General features: G+C 48.8%; 1 protein-coding gene and 1 long non-coding RNA gene across 4 annotated transcripts; both read left to right on the top strand.

Moving 5' to 3' along the window:
* Window positions 1–1,405: 1,405 nt before the first annotated feature.
* LOC128333611 (uncharacterized) lies at window positions 1,406–26,151 on the top strand. Of its 2 annotated transcripts, none has more exons than XR_008310994.1 (3): window positions 1,406–2,010; window positions 25,099–25,470; window positions 25,556–26,151. It is a non-coding gene; the product is annotated as an uncharacterized LOC128333611 (long non-coding RNA). The 2 variants fall into 2 exon arrangements; XR_008310995.1 differs by lacking the exon at window positions 1,406–2,010 and adding an exon at window positions 23,529–23,632.
* On the top strand, window positions 9,659–20,581 carry LOC128333607 (endogenous retroviral envelope protein HEMO-like). 2 transcript variants are annotated; one of them, XM_053269233.1, is made up of 4 exons: window positions 9,659–10,089; window positions 11,183–11,279; window positions 12,148–12,374; window positions 17,997–20,581. In XM_053269233.1, the coding sequence occupies exon 4, from the start codon at window positions 18,438–18,440 to the stop codon at window positions 20,106–20,108; it is 1,671 nt and encodes a 556-aa protein (XP_053125208.1). In that variant the 5' UTR covers window positions 9,659–10,089; window positions 11,183–11,279; window positions 12,148–12,374; window positions 17,997–18,437; the 3' UTR covers window positions 20,109–20,581. The 2 variants fall into 2 exon arrangements, with proteins under 2 accessions (XP_053125208.1, XP_053125209.1); XM_053269234.1 differs by having other exon boundaries at window positions 11,183–11,467.
* Window positions 26,152–27,524: the final 1,373 nt, after the last annotated feature.

The raw sequence follows: 27,524 nt of genomic DNA, 5'->3' as shown, positions 1-27,524 counted from the left end.
CAAGTTTGATTGCAGGAGGTTTTTCACAAGAGGCTTTTAAAGCCCTTTAACACACCTCTCCTCTGGAATGGAGGTGCTGCATTCACATGTTGGCCAGATTGACCCTAAGGGGGGAAAATATAAAAGCACAACACATGCGTGGACAGTTCTCACTCATGTCTCAGTTCTCACTCAGACCTGGGTTGCAAAACAACTTGAACATAAGTGTATTTATGAATGAATGAATGAATTAATTAATACATAAATAAATTTGTTCCAGAAGTTTTTGTAATTTCCTGCCATGAAACCAGCCACTTACAGGACTTTTTAGAGGGTTTTTTTTAAGCCAGCAAATTTTCCAATCAGTTTAAAATTAAATATTCAGAGACTTCTCAGTCTCCCCCCCACCCATCAAAGCCCTATGGCAAGCAGATCCCTATATAGGGGGTGGGGGGGTGTAACCACAAAAAGGAATTCACATTCTACCTGGCCAAGGCTGAGCTGTCTGGCCTGGGCAGAAGAGGGTCTGCTGCAGGGAGCTGTAGTGGCCGCTCTGACTGCCAGCCTTCTTCCTGGGGCTTGCCAGCCTACTCGAATCCAGGCTTCACGGAGGCCTACACGGAGGCCTCCCTGGAAGCCCCATCGCACACCCGCCGGTCAGCTGAGAGGCGCCCGGGAGAGAAGCAGCTGGCCTGCTGCTGGGATTGCCGACCAGGAGGACCAGCAGGAGAGAGGAGGGCAAAGAGCGCAAGGGCTGAAGGGTCTTGGGGCTGGGCAGGGGGCAATGGGGAGTCATGTGAGGTGTCTCTGGGGGGCCCCTCAAGGCAGTGGGGCCCCCAGACGACTGCCTCCCCCTGCCTAATGGTAGTTACGCCCCTGGCTTACACAATCTTGCCACTGAAAGCCCAGTAGATGAATGCACTACTTTTTACACCAGAATCTGCTCAGTGGGGGAAAAGAAATTCAGAACCAATTCTGAATATCATAGTTCCAAATTATTGGCAGATACCAATTTTGGCATGGACAACTGTGTCGCTAAAAGAGCTGAATAAAGTAAACGGCTTTTTACACCGGGCTCTACTTGGGGGACTTTTAAAGAATTGTTTTTGTGTAGCTTAGAAGCAATTCTGAATATCGTGTTTCCTGACCAGCTGCAGAGACCAAACTTTGCATCCTGACACTTCATCTAGCTGCTTGCACTACTCTCTGCTTCTGTTAGCCTCCTACGCAGCCTTCCATTCCATTAGATCACCACGGGGATCATCAAGGCCATTTTGAAGTGCCGGTTTCTGGTTCACGACCTCCCTGGTAGGAGTGTGCTGCTTCCACCTCAGCCGCCATAGAGGGCCGTGCTGTGGGAGCAGGCGTCACTCCCAATGTGAGCCTGTGCCCCACAGCCTCTAGGGGGACACTGACGACTTGGGGAGTAGGCCCCTCTCACTGCCCACACCGCAAACCAGCATCACCCCCCCCCCTGCCCGCAGCCCTACTCCTAGCCCTGCCCTGCATCCTCCAGGACATTCCTTCCCACAAACGTGGCCCTATTGAAAAGAAACCATAACTATACCCACTAAAAAGACCCAATAAGAAACCAACTAAAAGACCAAAAGCACAACAAACCAACCAAGACTGAAGCTGAAACTACACCGAAGGCCCTTTAACAACCAATTCACCCACTTAAAGCCCTACAAAAACAAACGCACAGAGCTTCCCAAGCAATAAACCCCAAAGAACCAAACTACCAAACTAACCAGCCAAATATCCCAAAATGGGGGGAGGGGAAGAATCACCCAGGGGTGTAGCTATAACTGAGCGGATGGGCTCAAAGAACCCGGGCCCCTCGCTCTTGAGGGCCCCGCCAGGTCCACCCCTCCCTGTTTTCTTCATGATCTCCTTCACTCCGAGGGGCCACCACCAGGGAGAGGGAGAACACGGGGAACCTCTCCCCAGCGAATCTGACGCAAGGAGGCAATCCACAGCAAGGAAGGCAATCCCACGAGGGGAGAAACGCAAAAAGGCTGGCACAGCAAGGTAATCCCATGAGGGTAATTTATTTTTACAAGGCAGGCACAGCAAGGTAATCCACCGGAGGTAATGAAGAAGAGCAGGGACAGCAAGGTGGTCCCATGAGATTGGAGTAACCCACAGAAAAAGGCCCACAGCAAGGCAATCCAGAGGGGTCGGCAGAAGCAGCAGGGGTCGAGGGGGCAGGGGTTGCAGCAGGGCAGAGAGCAGGGTCCTCCGCAAAAGCAACAGGCAAAGCAACCAAGCCAGCAGCACAGCCAGAGCTCTCCCTCGGAAGCCAGAGGATGAGCAAAGGCAGGCAGGCGCGGCCTGGCTTGGAAGACCTTCTGAAACTCCCTCCTTTGTGCTCCCCCTCCCTCGTCCCTCCCCCACCAGCAATGGGACCACACTCTGCTTCGAATGGCAACACGCCAACCAGGAGAAAGGCGACCGCCAGCCAAGCAGAAGACAGTGGCAGAAAACCAACAGCAAGGGCAGGATTTTTGTAAACACGCCCCACAAAATGGCTGCCGCCAGCTCAGAACCTTCGAACTGGTTCAATCCAAGCCGGGCTCAACTCGGTTCGAACCCGGACCGGCCTCCTCTTTTGTGGGGGAAGCAGTCCTGCACACCCTTACTCGGCCGGCAGGGAAGGGCTCCCGGGCTTGTCTAGACCAGCAGCAGCAAGAGAGCAAGGCAGCAAGACAAGCAGGAAGCCGCACCCATGCCGCAAGGAAGGCCCTCTCTTCTTCCAGGAGCCAGAGGCAGAGGGAAATGCACTTGGAAACAACCCTCCTTTTTCCTCCCCCTCCCTTGTCCCTCCCCACCAGCCGTGGGGGCAAAGTTGCCCTGGCAACACTCTGGTTGGAGGGACCACAAGCCAACCAGGATGCAGAAGATGGCTAGCCAACTGGAAGGCAGTGGCAGAAAACCAAGGAGCATCTGAGAAAAACTGTGCACAGAGTGCAGAGGATGGTGGCTGCCTGGCCCTTCGCGCCACTGATTCGGGACAAACCACTTCAACTCGAACTGGGCTCGGTTCGATTCCAAGGCAATATGAGGCTTAGATTGGCGCCCAGGGTGTAGGGGTGTGCAGAACCAGCTGGATCACCAATTGTCACCCCACTTGGGGGGGCCAGGCCAGTTCGAATAGAAGCGGTTCTGCACAGCCCTACACCATGGGGGCCAAGCCAAGCTTAATCTTGCCTCCCATCTCACTAGAATGATGGGCATTCATTCCAACTGGCTTGGCAAAGGTGAGATCTCTCTTCTGGTGAAACACCAGTCCCTTTCCATTTTGGCTTCTGGTCCTCCCCAGGGACACTTTCCCTGTGGGAATTGTCGCTAGACCCTCCAAACTCAAGGAGCTCACCAACCCCATCAGAAGGCTTAGACTTTGTTCCATTTCACCATATGCAATTCTGAATCAGTAATTTATGTCATCAAGTATCCCTGTCCTTTGCACTGGCAAGGAGAAACCTTGAGAACTTAAACGAGAGAGAGCTGGTGAACACTTGCGTAACGTCAAATGTAGAAACTTGAATGCTCCGCTGGTTAAATGTCTCTTGTTGTTCTAATGATATTGGTTGGCTCATCTGGAGGTGGATTACTGGTCGTGGTAGCAACCATGAATTGTCCCCTTTGCTAAGCAGGGCTTGCCCTGCTTTGCATTTGAAAGGGCGGTGACATGTGTGAGCACTGTCAGATATTCCCCCATAGGGGATGGGGCTGGTCTGAGAAGAGCAGCTGCATGCTTGCATGCAGAAGGTCTCAGGGTTCCTCCCTGGCCTCTCCAGAAAGGAGGGTTGAGGGAGAAGTCACTGCCGATCAGTGTAGACAAGTCTGAGCTAGATGGACCAATGGTGTGACTCAGTATAAAGCAGCTTCCTATGCTCCAGTGGGTAAGTCTGGCCTTTGCTTTTGGACCCATGTGGAATATCAGGAGACCTCGTCTGTCTCTCTGCTCTCCTGGCTTTTTGTCAGCCTGTCCACCTGTGTCTTACGGGCACATGTTTAGGGCCTGATGGTTGACCCCTTTCACTTGAGGCTTCGCCACTCCATTTAACATGGGGAGTGATTCTTCTTCTCTTGAACTCATGTTTTAAATCCTCTTTGGCTTGCAGTGGTTTTGCACCTTGGCTTGGTTTTGTGCATGTGATACGCTTCACTGTTACTTAATTATAGTCCACTTATACCCTCATGAGTAGCTTAACCAGTGGCAGGCTTTTTATTTGGTGGTTTTGACTTATCTGATGATTACTCATCCCATTCAAGGTCAATTGTATGTAGCCTATTCCCTCATTATTTTGAATATTACATATTTATCATAATTAGTAATGATTCTTTTCATATCACTCTTCAAGTCGCATTACTTGGTTTATGTTCTGCTGCTTTTGCGTTGATGATTAGTTTTCATCCGGTTTTTATTGATAGCATAGCAATAACACTTACATTTATATACCGCTCTATAGCCTGAGCTCTCTAAGCGGTTTACAATGATTTTTAGCATATTGCCCCCAACATTCTGGGTACTCATTTTACCGACCTCGGAAGGATGGAAGGCTGAGTCAACCTTGAGCCCCTGGTCAGGATTGAACTTGTAACCTTCTGGTTACAGGGCGGCAGTTTTACCACTGCACCACCAGGGGCTCTGATGAAATGAAATGATTCTTAAAACTTAAAATTATTACGTTTTTATGAACAATCCTGCTTCTGAAATTAGCTGAATGTTCGACTTCTCACACCAGAATCTGCTCGGGGAATGGTTTACACTTGGCGGGCGGGGGTGGGAGGTATATTTTTAGAAGAAATTCTGAATATAACCAGCAGGGTTTAGCTGCTGTTCTCAACAGATGTGAACACTCAGTCCTTCCAAAATGGCAGCATGCCCAAAATGGCAGCATGCCCTTTCTCAGTTTCAAATTTACTAGGATTCAAATTCACCACCTTTGAGGTCAAAATCCTACACATTTCAAACTGTTCCTTTCACTTCCTTTTTGCAAGCACGTTAAGAAAGCATTAAATTTCTGAAACATTCCCAGCAGTGCACAGACTAACACAAAATGACTTTGCCCAGCCAATGACAGGCCTCACCGACTAGTTTTCACCTATTTCTCAAACAGTTGTAATATATCCGGCATCATGTTGGAGGTCTTTTGCCCTTGGAAAAATAATGAACTTGATTGCCCACTGAAGTTCTCCTCGGTATCAATAAGCACTCCAGCCACCCCCACCCCCCGGCTAGGCAGTTGTCCCTAGACAAGCCTGAACAAAGGTCATTTTCCTACCTGCCATGATGAAGAGGGCACCGGACTAAAACTGAGAGCCAAAAAGGGTTAGAGTTAGGGTTAACCCTAACCGCCTCCTGTTCTCCCAGTGAAGATTGTCTCCAACCAAACAAACACGACAGGCTGTTGGACCAAACACGACCCAACTTCTGTTAAGGAATGGATTGTTCACTGCTGTTGCTATGGTATCCTTGGGGGTTGTTGGTTGGGGCCAGAAGAATGTCGGAAGCAGGAGGTGATGATGAAGGATGATGTCATGGCAGGGGGAGGAAGAGGAGGAGCAGACCACTGGGCGCCACGCAGGCCAGAGCTGGAGGGACGGGAAACTCTGGCCACCCATCCTGGTAGAGCACCCATCTTCTCAGGATGCCTGCAGACATCAACCCTCATTCTTCTTCAACTTCAAGAGGAAGTATTTTGAAAGCAAGCTGGGGATGGGACCTCCCATTGGCATTCGAATGGAAGCTCCGCATGCGAGGCCTTCTGGTCTCCCAGTTGCCACTTGCATACTGAGAGCAAACCCCTGTTGAATGGAAGGCTCTGAGGCTTTGAATCAGAAATTCCTGGGTTCAAACCTTACCCCTGCTCTGGGCTCACTTGAGGGCCTTCAGGAAACCTCTCCCTCAGCCTCAGCCCCGGCCACAACATGGGAGTCAGAGCAACATTCGGGGCTGTGATCAGGATTACTGCAAGATCATCTGTGTGCAATGCTTGGACACCCGGAGAAGTACTGCATAACTGCAAAGTCTGATTATTTAGTACATTTTCCTCTCACACCCTTTCTGTGCCAGCACCCAGTGCTCAGGGTCCCATGCAGGGCTGAGCTTCAGAGAGGTTCCTGCTTTGCCTGCCTTTCAGACCCTCCTTCGCTGTCCTCCTTGGCAGATCCTCAGGATGGCACTTTCCTCTCCCCCACGTCTCAGGCAGCCCCACTGGACGGATGGCTCCTCCATACACTGTCTCCACGCCAAGTAGAAGAAGAGGAGGAGGAAGATGAAGTTTGTAATGGGAAAGCATCCTAGCCAAGCATTACCCCTGACATGCACGCTTTCTCTCTGGCTAATCAACGAATTGGGATAAGTTGATGCCTTAGGAACATAGGAGGCTGCCATATACTGAGTCAGACCATGGGTCTATCTAGCTCAGGATTGTCTCCACAGACTGGCAGCAGCTCCTCCAAGGTAGCAGGCAGGAATCTCTCTCTCAGCCCTCTCTTGGAGATGCTGCCAGGGAGGGAACTTGGAACCTTCTGCTCTTCCCAGAGTGACCCCATCCCTAAGGGGAATATCTTCCAGAGCTCACACTTCTAGTCTCCCTTTCATATGCAACCAGGGCAGACATTGCTTAGCTAGGGGGACACGTCATGCTTGCTACCACAAGACCAGCTGTTCTTTAGGCTTGAATGACGTTGAATGATGTTGCAGATCATTAGGGAGCCAGAGTGGTGTAGTGGCTAGAGTGCTGGACTAGGTCTGGGGAGACCCGAGTTCAAATCCCCATTCAGCCATGAAATTACCTGGGTGACTTTGGGCCAGTAACTCTCTCTCTCAGCCTAACCTACTTCACAGGGTTGTTGTGAGGAGAAACCTAAGTATGTAGTCTGGGCTCCTTGGAGGAAGAGTGGGATATAACATGTAAAAATAAATAAATAAATAAATAAATAAGGTAAGATAAGATAAGATAAGATAAGATAAGATAAGCCATAGGGCTTCAGATCTCAGATATGGTGCCCAGGATTCTTGGCTTATCTGGGTGCAGCGATGTCTAGGAAAGCATCTCAAAAGATTTACTGAAGATTTTCAAAGTTTCTGTTTCAAAAGAAAAATGATGTGGATAGATGGTTTTTAAGTTTCCTTGAGTATTGCTTAGAATATGAATGTATCCTATATATTGTGAGAGATCATGCCATATTTCTACCTGTTTTGCATTTAAAATGGGTATGCAAATGAGAATTTTCATGGAAAGGGGGTTTAATTCTCCAAATCTCCAAGTATATCACTGGCCTTATATTTTAGTGCCTGTAGTGGGGTGGATCCTAAGCCACCTAATGGCACAGCGGGGAAATGACATGACTAGCAAGCCAGAGGTTGCCGGTTCAAATCCCCGCTGGTATGTTTCCCAGACGATGAGGGACACCTCTATCAAGCAGCAGCGATATAGGAAGATGCTGAAGGGCACCATTTCATACTGCACAGGAGATGACCATGGTCAACCTCTCCTGTCTTCTACCAAAGACAACCACAGGGCTCTGTGGTCACCAGGAGTCGACACCGACTCAATGGCATATTTGACCTTTCGTCGGATGGAATGGGGAAACTCAGGTTTCATCCTGCTTTGATCCCAACTTGTGAGTTATGATGTGGCCTCATTGAAATCTTCAAAGAATCCTAAAAACACTCAAACTGGAACCTCAACTCTACTAGAAAATGTTGACACCAGCAGGGGCGTAGCCACTTTGGGGCAACCGTGTTCAAAGAACCCGGGCCGCCTCCCCTCAGGGGCTGCGCCTAGCAGCCGCAACACTCCCTCCGCTGTGTCTGACGTCACGGGCGGCCTCATTCGGGAGGTGGCTGGCCAGTGCTGCATTTGCATGGTGGCCAGAAGCGACTCTCCCTGCATTTAAGACCATGCCCTTACACCACTGATTGCTGTAAGTGCCTTTGGGAACTGCACTTATTATGGGTTAGCATCCCCTAATGCTTTTTAGATACAGCCATGTCAGCGTTTTTAGTAGGTATATAGGCTGGCATAGGAGTTTTGTGTTCTTAATTTGCACATTTTAGTCCTGTATGGACTTGATGAACTTGTTCCCTCAATGTCTGCTAGGCTCCTGGACCCAATTTAGGGAGGAAACCTTCTGTTGCTCTTATGAAGTAATTCTTTTCTCAAGAAACTCTTTTCCCAATCTCTTACAAACCATTCCGGAACCTACCAGTGGATCCCTACCAGTAGATCCCTGCCAGAGAAAGCTGTAAAGAAAAGTCCATACATATTTGTTCATTTTGTTTTAGAAGGAGACAATTTTGGCAATTTATTTCTTTAGAATAAATACAGTTTATTTAATAGTCAACATGACAGTAAAGAATTAGGGTAAAATACATTGATAGTAGGGGTGTGCACGGAACCACAGAGCTGCGGTCTGGCACTGGGGGGGGGTTCCTTTAAGGGCGGGGGAAGTTTTACTTACCCCTCCCTCCGCTTTCCCTCCTCCAGCGCGCGTATTCTTTGTAGTAATTGGGGCGGCAGGATACCTCCCTGCTGCCCCTTCTCCCGCTTAAGTGCAAAAGGCTTGCCGGACCCTTTTGTGCACACACACGTTGCGCGCGAGCTTCACGTCTCCCCGTTCTGGAGGAGATGCAAGTGAAAGGGCTTCAAAAGCCCCGTGTGTGAAAAATAACTTCCAAGTAAGGGTTGGGGAGAAGAGTTCTCAGCAGTCCAAAGTTTCTCAGCTCCCGCAAGGACCTCAGGCATCCCAGAGGGGTACACAGGTTCTCATTGGCACAGGACGTCCGGACGAGGGAGTCGCATTGCCAACATGTGGCTTCTGCTCAGCTACGCCACCCCTCCAAACGTACAGAGCTGTTAGCAAAAGGTATTGGGTGGGGAGAAGGGAAGGCCGACATGCTATTTTGAGGCGGGCAGTGTGGTGTTTTGGGTTAATCCATTCCTTGGTCCAGGCCCACTTTTGAATGGGGCTTTAGTTACTGGCATTCCAGTCCTGGGCCTTTTCTGGAGTAAGAGATTTGCGCTGGTTAAAGTGTTGAAAAGTGCAACAGTGTGAGGCAGCGGCTTGAAACCACAAGTACAGAGTTTCTTGATGAGTGTTTTAATGCATCAGGATAGGGTTGTGGCTGTTCAAATTGCCTACCACTGCAGTGGGTTTTCCTGGCAGGGGATGTCCATATTCCACCTGAATTGCAGTCACTGACGCCTCCTCCTTCTCCCTCATTTTGGGCCAATGGGGTTGCAGTGGGGAAGATGTGACAAGGGTTTTTTGGACTATTTTTCTCTAAGCGTTTTTGTGCAAAGCCGCCACTAGGGGGAGCACCATGGTGCAAGCCACAATTCTTTGATGGCCTATTGAGCAAGAACCCTAGCAAAAAAATCAAAAAATAAAATCATATATGGAAAGGGGCTCTAGATATCAACAGATCCTTGAACTGCGGGATCAGCCCTCCACACCACATGGCATTGAGTACAGTTTACAGGCTTGCTGGTTAATGATTCAGCATGGGCGTAGTAATAGGGGGGCAGGGGGGGCACGTGCCCCAGGCGCCAGTTTGGGAGGTCACGTGGGGGGCGCCAAAGTGCCCCTGCCGATCGCCTTTGTTTTCCAAAATTTTTATTTTATTGGGGGGGGGGTTACATCGCGCAGGCGCAGCGCTGATTGCGCACAGCGGCAGCAGTCAAGCCGCTCCTCCCCGAGCAGTCCTGGCGCCTCCGCCCGCTCGGCTTCAGCGCCGCCCGCCACTACACACGGGCACCTAAAGTTTGCTGCCACTCAATCATTCATCATCATCATTATCACACTGACTGACTCACGACGAGACGGAGACGGACCTCTCCTCCTGACCTGGGCGGGCTTGCTTGCCTCGCTCCGCCTCCGCTCACTCCCCGCCCCACCGCCAGTCGCGCATGCGTGTCCTCCTCTCGCCACCTGCACATGGACTGCAGAGTTTGGGAGGGACGCACGGAAGCGTTTGTGTTGCTGGCTGGGCCTGGGGGCTGTGCGGGCCGCGGCACAAGGAAAGGACGGATGGACTCAGAGGAAGGATTCAAAAGGAGGGAGGCCGCCTGCCTCATCAAACCAGAGGATAAGGTGTGTGTGTGATGATGAAATAAAATATTTATTTATTTGAAAAATTAACTGCTGGTGTAGACACTAGTGTTGTTAACTTGGGCGGCAGGGGCAGGTGCATTTTGCTTGTTGTCTGTGTCTGTACACCGCAAGTGTCTGTCTCTCCCCCCGTCTCCCATTCGGAGTCCCGCGCGCCGCGCCTGCTGCTGCATGGCCTGGGCGCGGCCGTCCGAACGCCGGGCAGACTCAGGCTGGCCAGGTGAGTTGCCCCTGCGCTAGTGTAGCTAGCTAGCCCCCGCGCTAGTGTAGCTAGCCCCCGGCCCCCGTATCCCCGGCGGCGGCGGTGGCGAGAGCTCGCCAACTGCCAACACCCTGCCCGCTTGCCTCTCTCTGCCCGGCTCGTCTCTCTCTGGTCTCTCCTCTCTCGCCGCGAGAGAGTCTCTCTGACTGAGCCAGGCAGCGCCGCCGCCAAGGGCAGTGCAGCAGGCCCTGGCTGACTGCTGCTAACGTTACAAGACTGCTCAATCATCTTAAAGTACTGCCTCCCTCCAAGCTTTTAGCCCTCCCCATTTGCTTCGTATGGGCGGCTTCCAACCACCGTACCATCTTTACTGGTGCTTCTCTGTGGCAGACAGAAGTTTTAAGGCGCGACTCTCCCTCCTCTCCCATTCCCAGGCAAATAGTTAGCAATAGTCTCAGGGATATGTAAAAATACTAGCGTAATCAGGATACTTGTTTGTTCAGAATTATACGGTTTTAAAAGCTTCACGGGTCGGAAATCAATGAAGAAGTCTTCGGTTTTGCCGTAGCTGCATGTGATTGAGCACTACTAAGCGTTCACTTCACTCCCAAACAAAAAGCAGAAGCAAAGAAACTAGTTCCTTCTCTTTCTAACTCAAGTCTTATTCCGTCCAAACATGTTGATTTTAAATAAGTCTTTGGCACTCACGGAGAATCGTCACCAGTGAGTCTTTTCCATGCTGCTAGAGGTACTGCCTGAGTGCTACTCTAGCTTTTTAATACTTCTATAGATTGTGCTCGTTCCCCCTTCTTCTCGGGCTGTTTCTACAAGCTGCTTCTGATTTGATCAGAATTGTGCTTGTCATGCTAATAGATCCAATCGGTGGGATGGGAGCTTTCCCCGCATGGAGCGGGTGGAGGACTGTCGGTCGCCATAGAAACTGTGCACATCAGTAAAGGAAAAGCGAAGGGTAAGATCCTGTCCTGCTCCTTGCCTTTATCGGTGGATTTTATTGTGCATGTATGTAGCTTGCCCTCTCCCCCTGGGTTATTGGCTTCTGGTTGCCCAAGAAACAAAACCATGCAAGCAGAGAAACTTGTTTTTAAAACGATAAGGAGGCACGCCTTTCATTGAATCCCAAATCACAATATTCTGTGGGTGAGTCTCATTTCCTCCTTTTTACTTTAAAATGTGTGGTAATAAGGATTAAGTATGGTAGCACACAGAAGGCGAGGTGAGGGCATATTAACAGGGGGAGGAATCTTGCTCCAATGTTCGAAGCTTTACTGTGGAAAAGGAACTATTATTGCAATCATTCTGGGGATTTTGAAATTGATGTGTTTTAGTAAACCAAAGCTACTCCATTTTGTTAGTAAACCAAAGAAACTCTCTTTTGAAAGCTAAAAAGCTCTAACTCAGAGAAACCTCAGCAAGGCCAAGGACACAGACTCTGCAACATTGCTTGAACAATAGCCATCACTACTCTTATCTCTCTAGCTCGCATAGTAGCAATTGCAATGCTAACCAAGCTAGGTTCCCATGAGAAACGCTTGAAATGCTAACGCTGAAGAAAGAGAGGATCTAACCATATTAGGGAAATCACCTGATGGACGATAGTCCAGTCACGCATGCGTGCTTGAAAGGGGTTAGGTCACAGTTGCTATGTGCATTAGGGTCAAGAGCCTTTTTGCATTCATGTTGTTGTTTGTATAAAAGGAACATCTCTAGCTGTAACTCATTGTATTCAATGTAAAGCGTGAGCTGCATTGGATACCTTGCTGTCGCGAAGCAATAAAGCCTCTGATTGGTTCCCTTGAGTCTGTTTGATTGGCTAAAAGCGGACCCAAGTCGAGCCGGGTCTTCACATCAATTTGGTGCCGTGACTCGGATGTAACTTGGGTGGACGATTTGGCCCGTCGTGGGACAACGAGGACCAGCGCGCACCACAGCCTTTGTCTGAGGAGGTTTCTCGTGGCCCTGGGACGCGTCAGTCGTTACTACACGCTACATCTGGGAATCGAGGCAAGAGCCTGAGGGAGAGGCAAGAAATCCAGAGACGTCTTTGGTGAGTACCCCAAGCCCAAGTAGGGGAACAAAAGGGGGGGGGAAGCCCAGGGAGGGGCATTCTTTCATCCCGAGAAGAGGGGAGAAAGCAAAATTACCCAAGCAGGGGCAATTTAAGCCAAAATCCCGAGAGGGGGGGGGGCAATTTCAGCCAAAGAGTCTGAAGGAGAGGAGGCTGAGTCAAAAATAAACGACCCAAGCACAAGCAAGCTAGGGGGTGGACCATGGGGAGCAGAAATAGCAAGCACGCGAAATCTGAAAGGATTTCTTGCACACCCTTGGAATGTGTGTTGAAGCATTGGAAGATCCTCACAGGGGAGAGCAATGCTCTTAAAAAATATATGTTGAAAGGTCTCTGTATAGAAGTGTGGCCAACCTATCGGCTTGGCGATGGCACCACCTACTGGCCACGTACAGGAAGTGTTGATCAAGCTTTAATTTTAGAATTGTTGGTATATTGTTCAAAAAATGGAAAGTATGAAGAACACTGTTATGTTCAGCCATTCATGGAATTATGGTGCAGACCTCTGTTGGCCATGGACTGTGGGCTAATGCCTGCAGGGAATTCTTCTGGACTATTTCCCTTACAGTCTTGCCCTTCCACTCCCCTCACCCCTTCCGCACCTCCCCCTCCTCCACCCTATCCCAAGCCCTATGAATGCCCAGAAGATGATTGTGTTCAACCTATTTACCCACCCCCACCCCCACCACAACCTCAACCTATTCCCCAGCCTCAGCTGCATCCAGTTCCCAATGTACCAGATGTACAGAGAGCACCCTCTCCAGGAAGGGGGGGGGCATAGGTTTGGTTGACTTAGAGGGGGGAGATACATTGGGGCCACTTCCTACACCTTTGACGCCTTTGGGAACGGGGGCGGGCATAGGTTTGGTTGATTTGGGAACAACACCATTGCAACGTATAAAGAAAGATTTGGAAGCCTTGGATTTAGCTATTGTGCCCACTAACAGCGGTACCGTTTCCCTTACAAACCCCCAAATCAGCCCCGTTGCCTGGCATACTAGGAGTAAAAGCAGCAGCAGAGTCCCAGTTTTAGCCCCATTGAGGGAAACTTTAACTGCCACAGGAAACCGAACATTAGTCCATGTTCCCTTTTCATCTGCAGATTTAATGAATTGGAAGCTGCAAACTAAATCACTTAGAGAAGACCCAGTAGCCTGCTCTAGTCTCTTTGAGTCTGTGTTTGCTACTCACAAACCTATATGGGCAGATATCCAGCAAATGGCTGGCTCTTTGCTTGCAGCAGAGGAACGACGCCTCCTTTTGCAGAAAGCTACCCAGTTAGCCACTAACATGGGGGCCCGTCAGACACCAGTTGTTGCAGCAGCAGAACTATATCCCTTGCAGGATCCTAACTGGGATCCAAATACTGAAGCTGGGCGTGCCGCTTTGGACACTTTTCGCCAGCTCTTTCTGAACGCTCTCAACACTTGTGTGCCTAGACATACAAATCTGAACAGACTTCATCAGACCTTTCAGGGTCCAAATGAATCACCAGGAGACTTTCTGGAAAGGCTTGAAAAATGCCTTCACCAATTCACGTCCCTGGACCTTAAATCTCCAGAAGCAGAACATATTTTGAGAGCAGCATTTTTGGCTCAGAGTGCACAGGACATTAGAAAGAGAATGAATAAGTTAGATGCACCTTTGACCATGGCTCTCGACTCTTTAGTGGAGGCAGCCTACCGTGTCTATACACAGAGAGAGAACCCAGACCCAGAGTCAGAAAAAGAGAAGGAGAAGGAAAGGGAGAAGGAGAAAGAAAAAGAGAAGGAGAAGGAAAGGGAGAAGGAGAAAGAAAAAGAAAGGGAGAAGGAGAAAGAAAAGGAGAAGGAGAAGGAGAAGAAAGTTGGAGGAAGTAAACCACATATCTTATATGCTGGTCGAGGAAGGGGTGCCCAGCAGGGGCCGGGAAGAACATCCCCTCGACAGGGATCTCCATATTGTTACCATTGCGGAAATCCAAACCATTGGGTCCGGAACTGTCCGACCCGGTTTCAAGGACCGCAGCCATTTCCACAGCAAATGCAGCAAATGCCCTATTGGCAGACAGCCTTGGCTGTCCAGCCACAGCAGCATTTCCAGTCACAGCAGCAGTTCCAATAATTTCAGCCGCAACAACAGTTTCAACCACAACAATTTCAACCCCAGCAGTAGGGGGGCCAGCAGTTCCAATCCCAACAGCAGCCCTACCAGTCTAGTCCCCAGAGTCCCTATCAACAAAGGAACTCCAGATAGGACAGGCCGGGGGAAACAGCTGTATTGGCGACTTGCCGAACACTTTCACCCACAGAACCCCTGGTGGCCTGCAGAGTGGGCTCTGGAGCAAATGCTCAGACTGTTTCAATGTTAGTAGATTCCGACGCCACTCATTCAGTCTTAATTACTCCAAAAGGGGCTACCCCAAGCAGCCGTTCCACCTTTGTGGAAGGAGCCACGGGTGCTTCAGCAAAACATCACTTTTTGGAAGCCATACCCTTTGAATGCGCAGGGTCACAAGGACAACATTCCTTCCTGCACATGCCTCAGTGCCCTGTGAATCTATTGGGCAGAGATTTATTGTGTGCCATGCGGGCTACCTTATCCTTCGCCCCAGACCAAATCACCATGGAAATTCCTGATTCAGAAACCTGGGCAGTTCAAGCTAGAGTGATGGGTCTTTTCCCACCCATGCTTGCACCATTAATTGATTTACAAGTACCAGAGACAGTGTGGGCCAAGGAGGGAGTGCCAGGCAAAGCAAAATATGCCCAACCAGTGACAATTCGATTGAAACCAAACACCCAGCCTGTTGCAATACCACAGTATCCCTTAAGGAAGGGAGGCGCAGAGGGATTAAAACCAATTGTTGATGCCTTCATAGCCAATGGAATCTTAGTTCCCAGCCAAAGCGCATGGAATTCCCCGATCATTACCATTCCAAAACCAGACGGTAGATGGCGCCTGGTACAAGACCTAAGAGCAGTAAATGCCTGTGTGGAACCTCTACACACATTTTTGCCAAATCCACACACTATAATGACAGCTGTGCCACCACAAATGACTACTTTTACTGTTCTGGACTTGAAGGATGCTTTTTTTTGCATATCTTTAGCGCCAGAATCACAACCAATATTTGCACTAGAGCGGCACGACCCGAAAACGCATGTAAAAGTCGGGCTCCAATGGTCTCGTCTGCCACAAGGGTTAAATTCCGCGCCCCATTTGTTCAGCGATGCGTTGAGGGAGGAATTGGGCAGGTGGACACCCCCAGAAGGCGAGGAAGGCAAGGATTTTGTGTTGCTGCAGTTTCTAGACGATTTGTTCCTAGCCACAACCTCAAAGGAGCTCAATTTGATCCTTACCACTTCACTTTTGCTCCATCTAGCGGATGCAGGCTTTCATCCATCAAAATCTAAAGCGCAGGTGGCCTTACCCCAAGTTAAATATATGGGGCTTTTACTCAGCCAAGGACAGAAGTCTCTTTTGCCAGAGCGAAAAGAGGCCATTTGCAGAATAGCCCCACCCTCCAATCGCCGTCAGTTGCGTTCATTCATTGGAATGGCTAATTTTTGCCGCCAATGGATTCATGGGTTTTCAGCTTTAGCCCAACCTCTGTATGATGCACTTTCTGGAGGAGAAAATGACAGCTTTACATGGACAGCAGACTGCCAATCTGCTTTCATGGAGATAAAGGCAGCTCTTGCAAGTGCGCCAGCACTTGGACTGCCCAACGACAACAAAGTTTTCTACTTATTTGCTTCTGAGAGTCAGGGAACAGCATCTGGGATACTTACACAAACCCTGGGCAAAGATCATCGCCCAATTGCATATTTTTCTTCCAAACTAGATGGCGTGGCCCAAGGTTGGCCTCCTTGCTTGAGGGCCCTGGCCGCAGCGGCTGTCATTTTGGAAGAAGCTCTGAAATTCACTCTAGGTTCCAAGACTAAACTGTATGTTCCACACTCAGTTCTTACATTGCTGGAGAACAGAGCAAACCAATGGCTGACACCTGCACGCATGGCTAAGTACCAAGCCATTTTTATCGAATCTCCAGAACTTTCCATTCATCACTGCACTGCATTAAATCCAGCAACCCTTTTACCACAAAACATGTCAGAGCCAGACCCTCCCTTGCATGATTGTCAGCAATTTCTGGGCTATCATTGCTCAGCCAGACCAGACCTGACTGATATTCCACTAACAGATGCAGATCTCACATTTTATACAGATGGGAGCAGTTTTATGGACAATGGGGTCAGGAGGGATGGTTATGCCATTGTTATCATACATGCTACAGTGGAAGCTAACTCATTACCCTCTGGGACCTCAGCTCAGTTGGCAGAACTGATCGCCTTGACTAGAGCTTTGCAGTTAGCCCAGGCCCAGAAGGTCAATATCTTCACTGATTCAAAATATTCCTTCTCGGTGGTACATGCCCACGCCGCCATCTGGCGGGAGAGAGGGTTCATTACCGCTGATGGGTCACCAATAAAGCATGGTGGCCAGATTTTGGAACTTCTAGATGCTATACTTTTGCCAAGCAAAGTTGCAGTTATGCATTGCCCAGGGCATCAGAGAAAGGACACTGAGATTGCCCAAGACAATGGCAGAGCAGATCACGCAGCCAAAACAGCAGCTCTGCTGCCACCCCCACCCACAGTATCTATGTTACCACTTATTCCAGCTTTCCCTTTGCTTCAGCCTCAGGACCACCCTTTCCCAATGACAGGAGAGGACGTGTCTACTTTAAATGACCTTTTGCAAAACCCTGAATGGACTCAGACTGAGAATGGAGCTGTCCATACTTCAGGCCAACAGTTTTTTTCATATGGCACCACCATGGCCTTAGTTAAGCAAGCCCATCTTACGACACACTTGGAAAGGGACAGACTATATGAGCTTTTAGTCACATATTTTTACCACCCTCAATTGAGAGCAATGGTAACCACCACTGTCAATGCATGTGTGGTTTGTATTAAGAACAATCCAGCTCCACCAAGGAGAGCAAGACCACACGGTCTGCTCAGGACAGGAACAGCCCCAGGTGACTCTTGGCAATTAGACTTCACTAATCTGCCTAGAGCTGGAATGTATAAACACTTGCTATTGTTTATTGACAATTTCACTGGGTGGTCAGAAGGATTTGCTTGTAAGACAAACAAGACAAAGGAAGTCACCAAGAGGCTTCTACAAGACATTATACCTAGATTTTCACTGCCTAGACATTTTGATTTGGACCAAGGGCCACACTTCACCTCTACAGTCATGCAAGAGGTAGCCACAGCCTTGGGAATTCGTTACCACCTACATACACCTTGGCGGCCCACTTCTTCCAGGAGAGTAGAGGCCTCAAATCGAATCTTGAAGACGCACCTGAGGAAGATATGTCAAGAACTATAGCTAAAATGGCCAGACGCCTTGCCTCTGTCCCTTTTTTGAATGCGCATCACACCGCGGGGGCGTAGTGGGCTCTCACCATTTGAAGCTCTGTATGGGAGAGTGTGTTCTCTAAATCCTCTATCTGCTGATGTATCTGACTTACATGTCAGGGGAGAAGAATTGCTGAAACAACATGTAGTTGGCATTGCGGCTGCCTTGTCTTCTCTTTCTTCTCATTTACAGGCAACGCAACGGCCGCCACTAGAGGGACCACAACACCCTTTCCAGCCAGGCGATCAGGTGTACCTTGAGAAATGGCAGAAGCCTAACCTCGAGCCACGGTGGATGGGCCCGTTTACAGTGCTCCTAGTGACCCAAACTGCAGTTCGTCTCTCTGGATCAAAGACTTGGACCCATCACACCCGAGTGAGATATTCGCCTACCCCAGCGAAGGAACCAGAAGACAACAACAACAACAACTGGACAGTGACCAAGCGTGGAGACCTGAGACTCACTTTATGCAAACAGCCACCACCAAAACCCCCACCAGAGCCTCTTTCCCTTGAAGATACTCTGGCAGTGTGGGAAGCAATGGATGAAGGACACTTTTAATTTTCTCAAACATTTTTCCTGCAAAGAACAATATCCCCCCCCTTCTTTTAATTTTTCCTGTACAAAGGGAGGATGTATCTCTTTTGGTGTTTATCATGTTATTTCTTGTGTACATGGTCAATTCAACACCCACACGCTCCACTTTTACAGACTTTAGCTGACATTGCCAACTTAAATGACTGCTGGCTATTATGCAGTCACATGGCAAGCACAGAAGGGGATATTTTAAATGTAGTGGCCATTCCAGTCACACTTAGCTGGTGGATTACTTATCCACAAACCACAGAACAGCCCCAGTATTTTTCAAATTACACTACATATTGGTCTTGGGGAAAACACAGAGAAACAATTCACTTCCAGGGAAGAAGCATTAGTTATAATAGCTATGGATACACTAAAAGGGAAACTCTCAACAGAAATGCCCTTGGTATCCCGGATATTAAGCTTTCAAGCCACAGCTTGCATCCTATCTGCATTGAAAATAGAAATGGTACAGGGAAGTTTTTGGGAGTGAATCCCTACCACAGCTGTACACATATAGTGTCCTTTAACAGCACGGACAGAACATGGTTCTCTCAACACAGAGAGAACGAGCTAGAGTGTTTTCATATTCCTTTTGATTTAGGAATACCTACTTCTCTTAGAGAATTTCTTTTTCTTAACTTCACAGACTCAGAGTGGATCACTGTTTCAAAAGCCCTGAACCTTTATAATTCTTCCATATATCTTACAAAAGGTCTTGGCCTTTGTCAACAGGCAAACCAAACTGATCATGTTTGTGAAGGCTCTAGTTTTAACACGCACACGCCTTGGTTTGACATCTGGGTGACTATTGCATGTGCTTATCCAGAGAAAGTGTCAAAAACATGGAAGCATTTGTTTAGCAATGCAGGTAAAGACATTGTGGATTTGTGTAGCCATTATGTCAATCTACCTCGTTCAGGAAACAACTTAATTGTTGCCTTACCAGCAGGCCTTTATTGGGTCTGTGGGAACAGAGCCTATCATGCATTACCCCCAGGATGGACAGGCAGATGTGCACCAGCCCATTCAGCACCTACCATTTATGTGAAACCTTCACTTAATGCATCACAAGTTCTTAATCTTGGAAGCTTGTTACACAGAACACGAAGTGAAGCCAAAATCAATTATGTTCCAAATCCTTTAGCTACACAAAACACAAAGTGCCATCAATGGACAAGAACCATACTACCTAGGTTCGGAATTAATCAACTAGAAAAAGCTATAATTAATATTTCCAGACAAATCGAACTCTCATTTAACCAGACTCTGTTAGCCTTAACTGATATGGGCACAGAGATAAATTCATTAGGAGAAGTAGTCATGCAGAATCGTAGAGCTTTAGATATTCTCACAGCTCAAGAAGGAGGAGCTAGCGCAGTCCTAGGTGAAGTTTGCTGTTTTTATGTCAATGAGACTGGATCCATCACTGCTCATGTTCAAAATCTTAAAGATCAACTTCAAATATGGCATAACATGGGAAAGGAAAACCCTATGGATATATGGGCATGGCTCACTTCTTGGTTACCCAATTGGGGATTGTGGGCACAGAAGATAATCATAATTATCGTATGTATTTTTCTTTTATTGATAATCACATGTTGCTGCTTGCAATGCATTCCAACTTTATTTCAATGGTTTATGAAAGCTTTTAGACCCCATCACAGTTTGGGACCTAAATACACATCCGTACCCTTACAAGCATTGATGAGGGCATCCTGAAGCATCCTGAAGATTCAGGATGATCCAATTGTTTCAGGGGGGAATTGATGTGTTTTAGTAAACCAAAGCTACTCCATTTTGCTTAGTAAACCAAAGAAACTCCTTTTTGCGTAGAAAGCTAAAACGTTCTAACTTAGAGTAACCTCAGCAAAGCCCAAGGACACAAACTCTGCAACATTGCCTTAACAATAGCCACCACTATTCCGATCTCTCTAGCTGGCATAGTAACTATTGAAATGTGAACGAAGTAGCGGATGCAATGCTGAGTTCCCAAGAGAAAGTTGATGTTGAGGGAAAAGCGGACCTAAACCATATTAGGGAAATCACCTGATGAGCAATGGTCAAGTCACGCATGCGTATTAGAAAGGATTAGGTCATTGGTTGAGATGTATATTGAAGCCTGGAGCTTCTCAGCGTTCATTTTGTAGCATGTATAAAAGTGTATTTCGAGCTGTGCCTCGGGGTATTCAATGTGGAGCGTGAGCTGCATTGGGTACCTTGCTATCGCGAAGCAATAAACGCCTCTGATTGATTCCCTTGAGTCTGTTTGATTGGCTAAAAGCGGACCCAAGTCGAGCCGGGTCTTCACATCACTTTGAGGTCTTGCTCTGCCTTCTCCTGCTGTTGGAGGTGGTGCTGGTGAGCCTGCAAGATCATGCCTTTAGAGTTGTGGCGCCACAACTCTGCAGTACCCGCTCGAGGAAGGCTGAACTGTTGAAAGAAAAGGCTGTTTGTAAAAACCCTTCAGAGAAAGTTGCTATGATGCTGCTCCTAGATTTTTTTTATCAAATGTATTCGAAATTGGGATTGAGTGGGTTTCTTCTGCGTACTGCTGCTCTTGCTTGTATATTTTAAACACTTGTGTGAATAGTTTTATATACAGGTTGAATATTCCCTTATCCGAACTGCTTGGGCCCAGAAGTGTTCTGGATTTCAGACTTTTCCAGATTTGGGAATATTTGCATACTGTAATGAGATATCTTGGGCATGAGATCCAAGTCTAAACACAAAAGGTTACTGCACACTGCATTTTATTTTTCTAGGTTTTATTTTAAAGTATAAAAACAAAGAAGCATTGAATTTACAATAACTATAGGTAGCTGTAAATGTAATGAAAGCTAATTACAAGAATTTTCAATGCAATAATGTTGCTGGTCATGTTGGACTCAAACATGGCATTTTAGGTGGAGATGAAATTCTGATTTCATGTGAAAATAATGTTTTGTCGGTGCTGCGGGCGCACCCCCTGTTGGTTTCTGGATTTTGGAGCATTTTGGATGTCCGGATTAGGGATAGTCAACCTGTATTGGTTTTTAGCATGTTTCTAAACCACCTTGGAGATCAAAAGATGGATACGAGATGTCATAAATCTCAGCCATTTTTGGAGGGGTGGTATAGAAATCAAATAAATATCGGCAGTCATGTGATGCACACCCTCTCTTCCTTTTGCAGTTTGACCCAGTAGCCTACAGGATTGAACCCTTGATTGTTTCGGATGTGGAATTTGAGCCCATGCTGCTTCCACATCACAAGGGCAGGAAGAGGATGCATTTAGGTAGACTGGAGACTGTCTTCCTTCTTCCCCGCCCCCCAACATCAACCATTGGGTTTAAGCATGCTCCAAAAAGCCCTCATCATTTCTGTCTGGTGATGGAATATCAGGGGCAGCTGGTCTTCAGGAAGTGAGCATGAATTGTCCCCTTTGCAAAGCAGAGTCTGCCCTGGCTTTGATTTGGATGGATCACTGTCTGCTTGTAAGGTTAGGGGATGGGGCCATAGCTCAGTGGGAAAGCATTTGCATGATGCAGAAGGTTCCCGGTTGAATCCCGGGCGTCTCCTGGTGGGGCTGGGAGAGACTCCGAGTCCTTCCTGACACCTTGGAGAGCTGTTGCCAGTCAGTGTAGACAATACTGAACTAGATGAACTGATGGTCCGACTCGGTACAAGGCAGGCCTGCTTCCTCTGTTCCACTTGAGTGCAATGAGGCTACTCATCAAGGCAAGCTGCTCGCTCTGGCAGCTTCCTTTGTAACGAACACATGCACACACAGCCCTCTGCTCCTTTTGGGCTATCACTTAATCCAGAAAGCCCCAGTTCCAGCTTAAAAATCTACATGCTGGCTTTTAGGAACATAGAAAGCTGCTGTATACTGAGTCAGACCATTGGCCCCTCTCGCTCAGCATTGTCTACACAGACTGGCAGCGGCCTCTCCAAGGTTGGAGGCAGGAATCTCTCTCAGCCCCATCTTGGAGATGCTGCCAGGGAGGAACCTTCGGCTCTTCCCAGAGCGGCCCCATCCCCTCAGGGCAATATCTGACAGTGCTCATGTGGTCTCCCATTCAAATGCAAGCAAGGCAGACCCTGCTTATCTAGGGAGACAAGACCAACTCTCCTCTCTTCATAGTTGGGGGTGTGTAACACTTTCAGCTGGCTGTCGGTGGTTGAGCACTCAGTCTTGTCGAGGCCTCGACTGAGGTGCTTCTCCCATTGAGGATGCAGGTGACACACCCAAGCAGGGCCTTTGGCCTCGAAGTGTTGGGGGCAGCATGGGTCCTGCCTTAATCGAAGTGGCAGATGGGAAGTGACTGCCTGAAAGAGAGAGAGAGAGAGGGAGGAGGAATGAGGGTATCCAGTTCCCAGGTCACACTCTTCGTCCCTGAGGTCTCTGTTCAGTTTTCCCAAAATGGTCCATTTACATCCATCCTCAGCCTCTTAACATCCTTTCAGACATAATGCCTGTCGTCTTACACTCACTCACTTGCACCCCCCCCCCGATCAGTGATTTCCTGTAGCCATCCGTGTGCTCTCCAATTCTTTTCATCGGTGTGCGGAATGAGTTTTGGTCTGGGCGGCAGTATCAAAGCAGTGTGTGCGCAGATGCATTCAGAATGGGGCCTTCCTGAGTGGGATCTCAAATGAACTGAGCAGGCAAAAGAAATGTGTGATTGCACGCACGCCATAGAGGGAACACTGCCAGCCATCCCATGGATGCAAAACGTTAGGTCTGAACTGGCTCGGGGAAATTGGCGCATTGGAGAAGCGTTGCTGGAAAGCTGGAGGTGCAGAGAAGCATTATGGATGCTGAAAAACAGGAACAGGGCTGAAGGATGTGAGGAGGGGCACTGATCTGGGTGATGGTAAGTTCGGGCAAGGGGAGACGGTTGTCTGGGGGCCCCACTGCCTGGAGGGGCCCCCCAGAGCCACGTCATGTGACTCCCCATTGCCCCCTGCCCAGCCCCATAGCCCCTCAGCCACTTGCCCTGTTCGCCGTCTCTCCTGCTTGTTCTGCTGGCCGGCAATGGAGGCAGCAGCCCAGCTGCCAAGAGCTCCTTTTCTCCCGCCTCTCAGCTGATCGGCGGGTGGACAGGGCTTCCAGGGAGGCCTCCGTGTAGGCCTCTGTGAAGCCTGAACTCGAGTAGGGCCCAAGCCAGCCAGGAAGGAGGAGGCAGCCAGAGTGGCCACCACTGGTCTCTGCAGCAGAAGACCCCTTGCTGCCCTGCCCAGCCCAGCCCCGCATTTGCCAGGTAGAGTGTGAACTCCTTTTTGTGGTTACCTCCCCCCCCCCCAGATATATAGGGATCTGCTTGCCATAGGGCTTTGATATGGGGGGTGGGACTGAGAAGTCTCTGAATATTTATTTTTAAACAGCTTTGAAAAATTGCTGGCTTTAAAAAAACTGTCTAAAAAGTCCTATAAGTGGCTTGTTTCATGGCACAAAATTACAAAAACTTCTGGAAGAAACAGTATTATATTTATTTTATTCATTCATTCATTCATTTATAAATGCACATGTTCAAGTTGTTTTGCAACCCAGAAGGTCTGAGTGAGAACTGTGAAGCATGTGTGGTGCTTTTATTTTATTTTTCTTGTGTGTGAACTGCTCCCCAATAACTTGCAGGGACTGCAGGGTACATCTGGCCACAATGTGAATGCAGCACCTCTATTCCAGAGGAGATGTGTGTTAAAGGGCTATAAAAGCCTCCTGTGAAAAATCTCCTGGAATCGAACTTGACTGAATTGGTTCAGAATTCTGAGAAAACAAACATAGGCTCACCCTGCATGGTTGAAAGTCTCCTTTGCTAATCTGCAGCGAGGGGCCCATTTTAATCATTCATCTTTCTAGTGTGTTCTAGGCATTAAAAGTAATACAAATGTATAGTACTCAATGTATATCACTATATATTGTGACGTGTGCGTGTGCGTATTCAGTGAAATGTATTTCCAGGCAGCATACTTATTTTGGAATATCAGACTTAAATCCTTGGGGGCCTGGGGTGTGTGGAGGCCCTGGACTTGGGGGGGGGGCATTTTAAAATCTTGTCTCTGGGCCCATTCCAACCTTGCTATGCCCCTCAGTTTGGACCTGGTACAAGGCAGCTTCTCATGTTAGAGTCAGAAGGTTCCAGGTCCCCTCCCTGGTGGCATCTCCAGATAGGGCTGGGAGAGACTCCTGCCTGCAACCTTGGAGAAGCCGCTGCCAGTCTGGGTTGATGATATTGAGCTAGATGGACCAGCGATCTGACTCCATAGAAGGCAGCTTCCTTTGTTCCTGGGACCATTGGTCAATCTGGCTCAGTACTGTCCACACAGACTGGCAGCGGCTTCTAGGAATGTGCCTGAAGAGCGGTTTGAAACGTGGTCCGAGCACCTTTTGGGTGCAGCCTGGGGGATCTAAGAAAGAGGGGAGTCGGTCCTTACTTGCTCTCCCCTGCAGCTTCCTGCCGGGGCGGTGCTCGGCCCAAGTACCCCCACGCGGCTCCAGCGTGGCACATGGCATCCACATGTGCAGGCACCATTTGTGTGGTGAGCATGGTGTTGCTCACCCTGCAGGTGGTGCCTGTGCATGCACAGATGCCAAGTGTGTGCCGGCACCGCATGAGGGTACTTGGGCCAAGCGCCACCCCAGCAGAAAGCTGCTTGTCCCTTGGGCGGAGTTTCAGGCATGCTTTTTCTAATAGCCTTAGAATGAATTCTGTATTTATCACTCTAGGGAATCGGAGGACACAGCGCTGCTACTGCTGAAAGAGATTTACCAGACAAAGGGCATCAATATGGACCAGGCTCTCTTATAATGGCAAACTGACGAGCTGCACCGGTCTGGTAAGTCGTCTTGTTCCTTGGACAGCCTCTGCTATTTGAGTGACATTTTCCATTTTTGTTGTTCTGGCTCTTGGCTCACCAGTCAGACAAAATACCAGCAGCTCTGGCCCCAGGAGAGAGAGTCTCGCCCGCCCGCCCGCCCCGGAGGAGAGAGAGAGAGACTGGCTCGGCCGCCCCAAGTAATTCCTGTTCTCCTGCTGTTAGCACTCTGGCATTAGCCCTGCATGCCCCACAGCAGCCCTGCTGCATAGTTTCTCCCCAGGTGAGCCTCTGCCAGACACGTGAAAAGCTGTTTCCATCTGCACGTTTGGACCACTCTAATCTAATGCATTGTCTACCTTCGTTAGGGCTGCACAACTTCAAAATCTCCAGGTCTGTGTGGACTACAACTCCCATGATCCCCAGCCACAGTGATCCCCCTATCACACCCACCTCTAATGGCCTTCAGGACACGCCCACTTGAGAGCCCATTATGGCAGTTGGGACCAACCTTTGTCCTGTGCACGTCCCACCCAGGCAGGCAGTCCCTTCTCGCCAAAGAGGCCCAGGAGGCAGGGTGCCCAGCTGGCAGTCGGGAGGCACACTCCAGGTTGACACGCCAAGTGCAGGGCTGACTCGCCGTGTCATGGGGTGCCTGGCAAAGCAGCCGTGCCTCCCCCCTGTCCCACAGTCAGCATTTCCTGTAACGGGTTCTTGGATGCTCTTGGCCACAGCACTCCTCATCCCCAGCTGCATTCGCCACCTCGCCTCACCCACCAGACCTGCAGCCCTAGTTCTGAGCAGTGCCATTTGGGATGACCAAGTTCTGGATGAGAACCTCCGTAGTAGTGGTGGACATAAGAAGAGGCCGGTCTTGGCTGGTCAGATCACAAATGGCTGTTGGAAATTTATGCACTTTGTAAAATATGTCAAATTAAAAATGGTATTTAAGTTTTTCCAGTAATTATCTGGCTGTGCTGTGTTTTTTGTCCTCTGCATGGAGAATCGCTGACTCTTAGTGGGACACAGGTTGTGAGTCTGCAAGTGAAGTTGAGAAAAAACAGGAAAGCTGCATTTTTCGTGTTACTTGACAAGAGTTTAGATCAGGCCTGCTCAACTTTGGCCCTCCGGCAGATGTTGGCCTACAACTCCCATAATCCCCAGCAATTGGCCATTGTGGCTGGGGATGATGGGAGTTGTCTGAAAACAGCTGGGGCCCAAAGTTGAACAGGTCTGGCCTCGATTCTAAAGGGCTCTCATACAGCTGACCCAAGGATCGGGCTTCTGTGTAGTCAGCTGGGCTCTGGGCAGAAATCAGGAGTCTTGTCAGCACCTCTCAAACCGAGTTACATAAGCCATGTTTTCTGTTCCGAGAAGATAAAATTCCTGCATAGCTGACTTTTTAAAACTCTTTACTTAACTCCCCCCCCCCCCAATATCCACCTCCTCTCTAAGAGTGGCTCCACGCTACGTGTGATGTGGGTTTTTCTAACAGGTACACTGCGCTTGTTGCAAGAAATGACATACAGGTCAATGACAAACAGTATCACACACAAACAGGCATCCCTCTGCCTAGGAATACACCTCGTTGGACTCATAGAGCCATGATTGCTGCAGCCTTTATGTAGCACTTGCAGTGTTCCACCTGTTTAGAGTGTGTGAAGCTGCTGCTTCTGTTTCACAGACACATGAAGGTCCCGTTGGATGTTACGTTCATGTTGGCACAACACGAGATTCCCCCCTTTAATTTTCATTGTAAAATGTATAGGCTGTGCTTTGACCCAACGGGCCCTTAAAGCAGGGGCAGGCAACCTTGGCTGGCTGGCTGCTTCTGAATGACCGCTCCCATCATTTGATAGCCATCAGTTGTAGCCACAGTTGTGGCTGGAGATGGTGGGAGTTGCAGTTCAGCAACAGCTGGACAGCCAAGGTTGCCTATCCCTACTTCAACGCACCACACAGCCACATTAAGACAACAGGGCTGACATGATGGGCACTACTATGCATAAGAATAAGAGCTCTTAGTCTTTCAGAGGAGATATGCAGGCTTGAGTCACTGCCTGGTAAATGCGGCCATGGGGTCTTTCCCTGTGTTGGACTGATTGGAGCATCCCTGCACAACAAGCGCAGAGAAGATCCATTTGAGAGAAGCATCAGAATGTCTGTTGTTTTCCTTTTTTATTTTTGAGCCTATGTTCTCCGACTTATTTGTGAGTTCACACCATTATGAGAAGCAGCTATCGTGTGGTGAGCTGCAAAAGAGAAATCCTCTTTCTGCATCATCCCATGCTTGTTTTCTCAGCAAGACTCACAGTACAATGGGGCTTACATAAGAAC

This window comes from Hemicordylus capensis, chromosome 8, assembly GCF_027244095.1.
Source record: "Hemicordylus capensis ecotype Gifberg chromosome 8, rHemCap1.1.pri, whole genome shotgun sequence".
Classification (NCBI taxonomy): Eukaryota; Metazoa; Chordata; class Lepidosauria; order Squamata; family Cordylidae; genus Hemicordylus; species Hemicordylus capensis.
This window is presented reverse-complemented; position numbering and strand designations above follow the sequence as displayed.

What these genes read in the sequence shown, in the direction of transcription:
- LOC128333607 (XM_053269233.1), top strand. Translation starts at nt 18,438, where the DNA reads ATGTATCTCTTTTGGTGTTTATCATGTTATTTCTTGTGTACATGGTCA.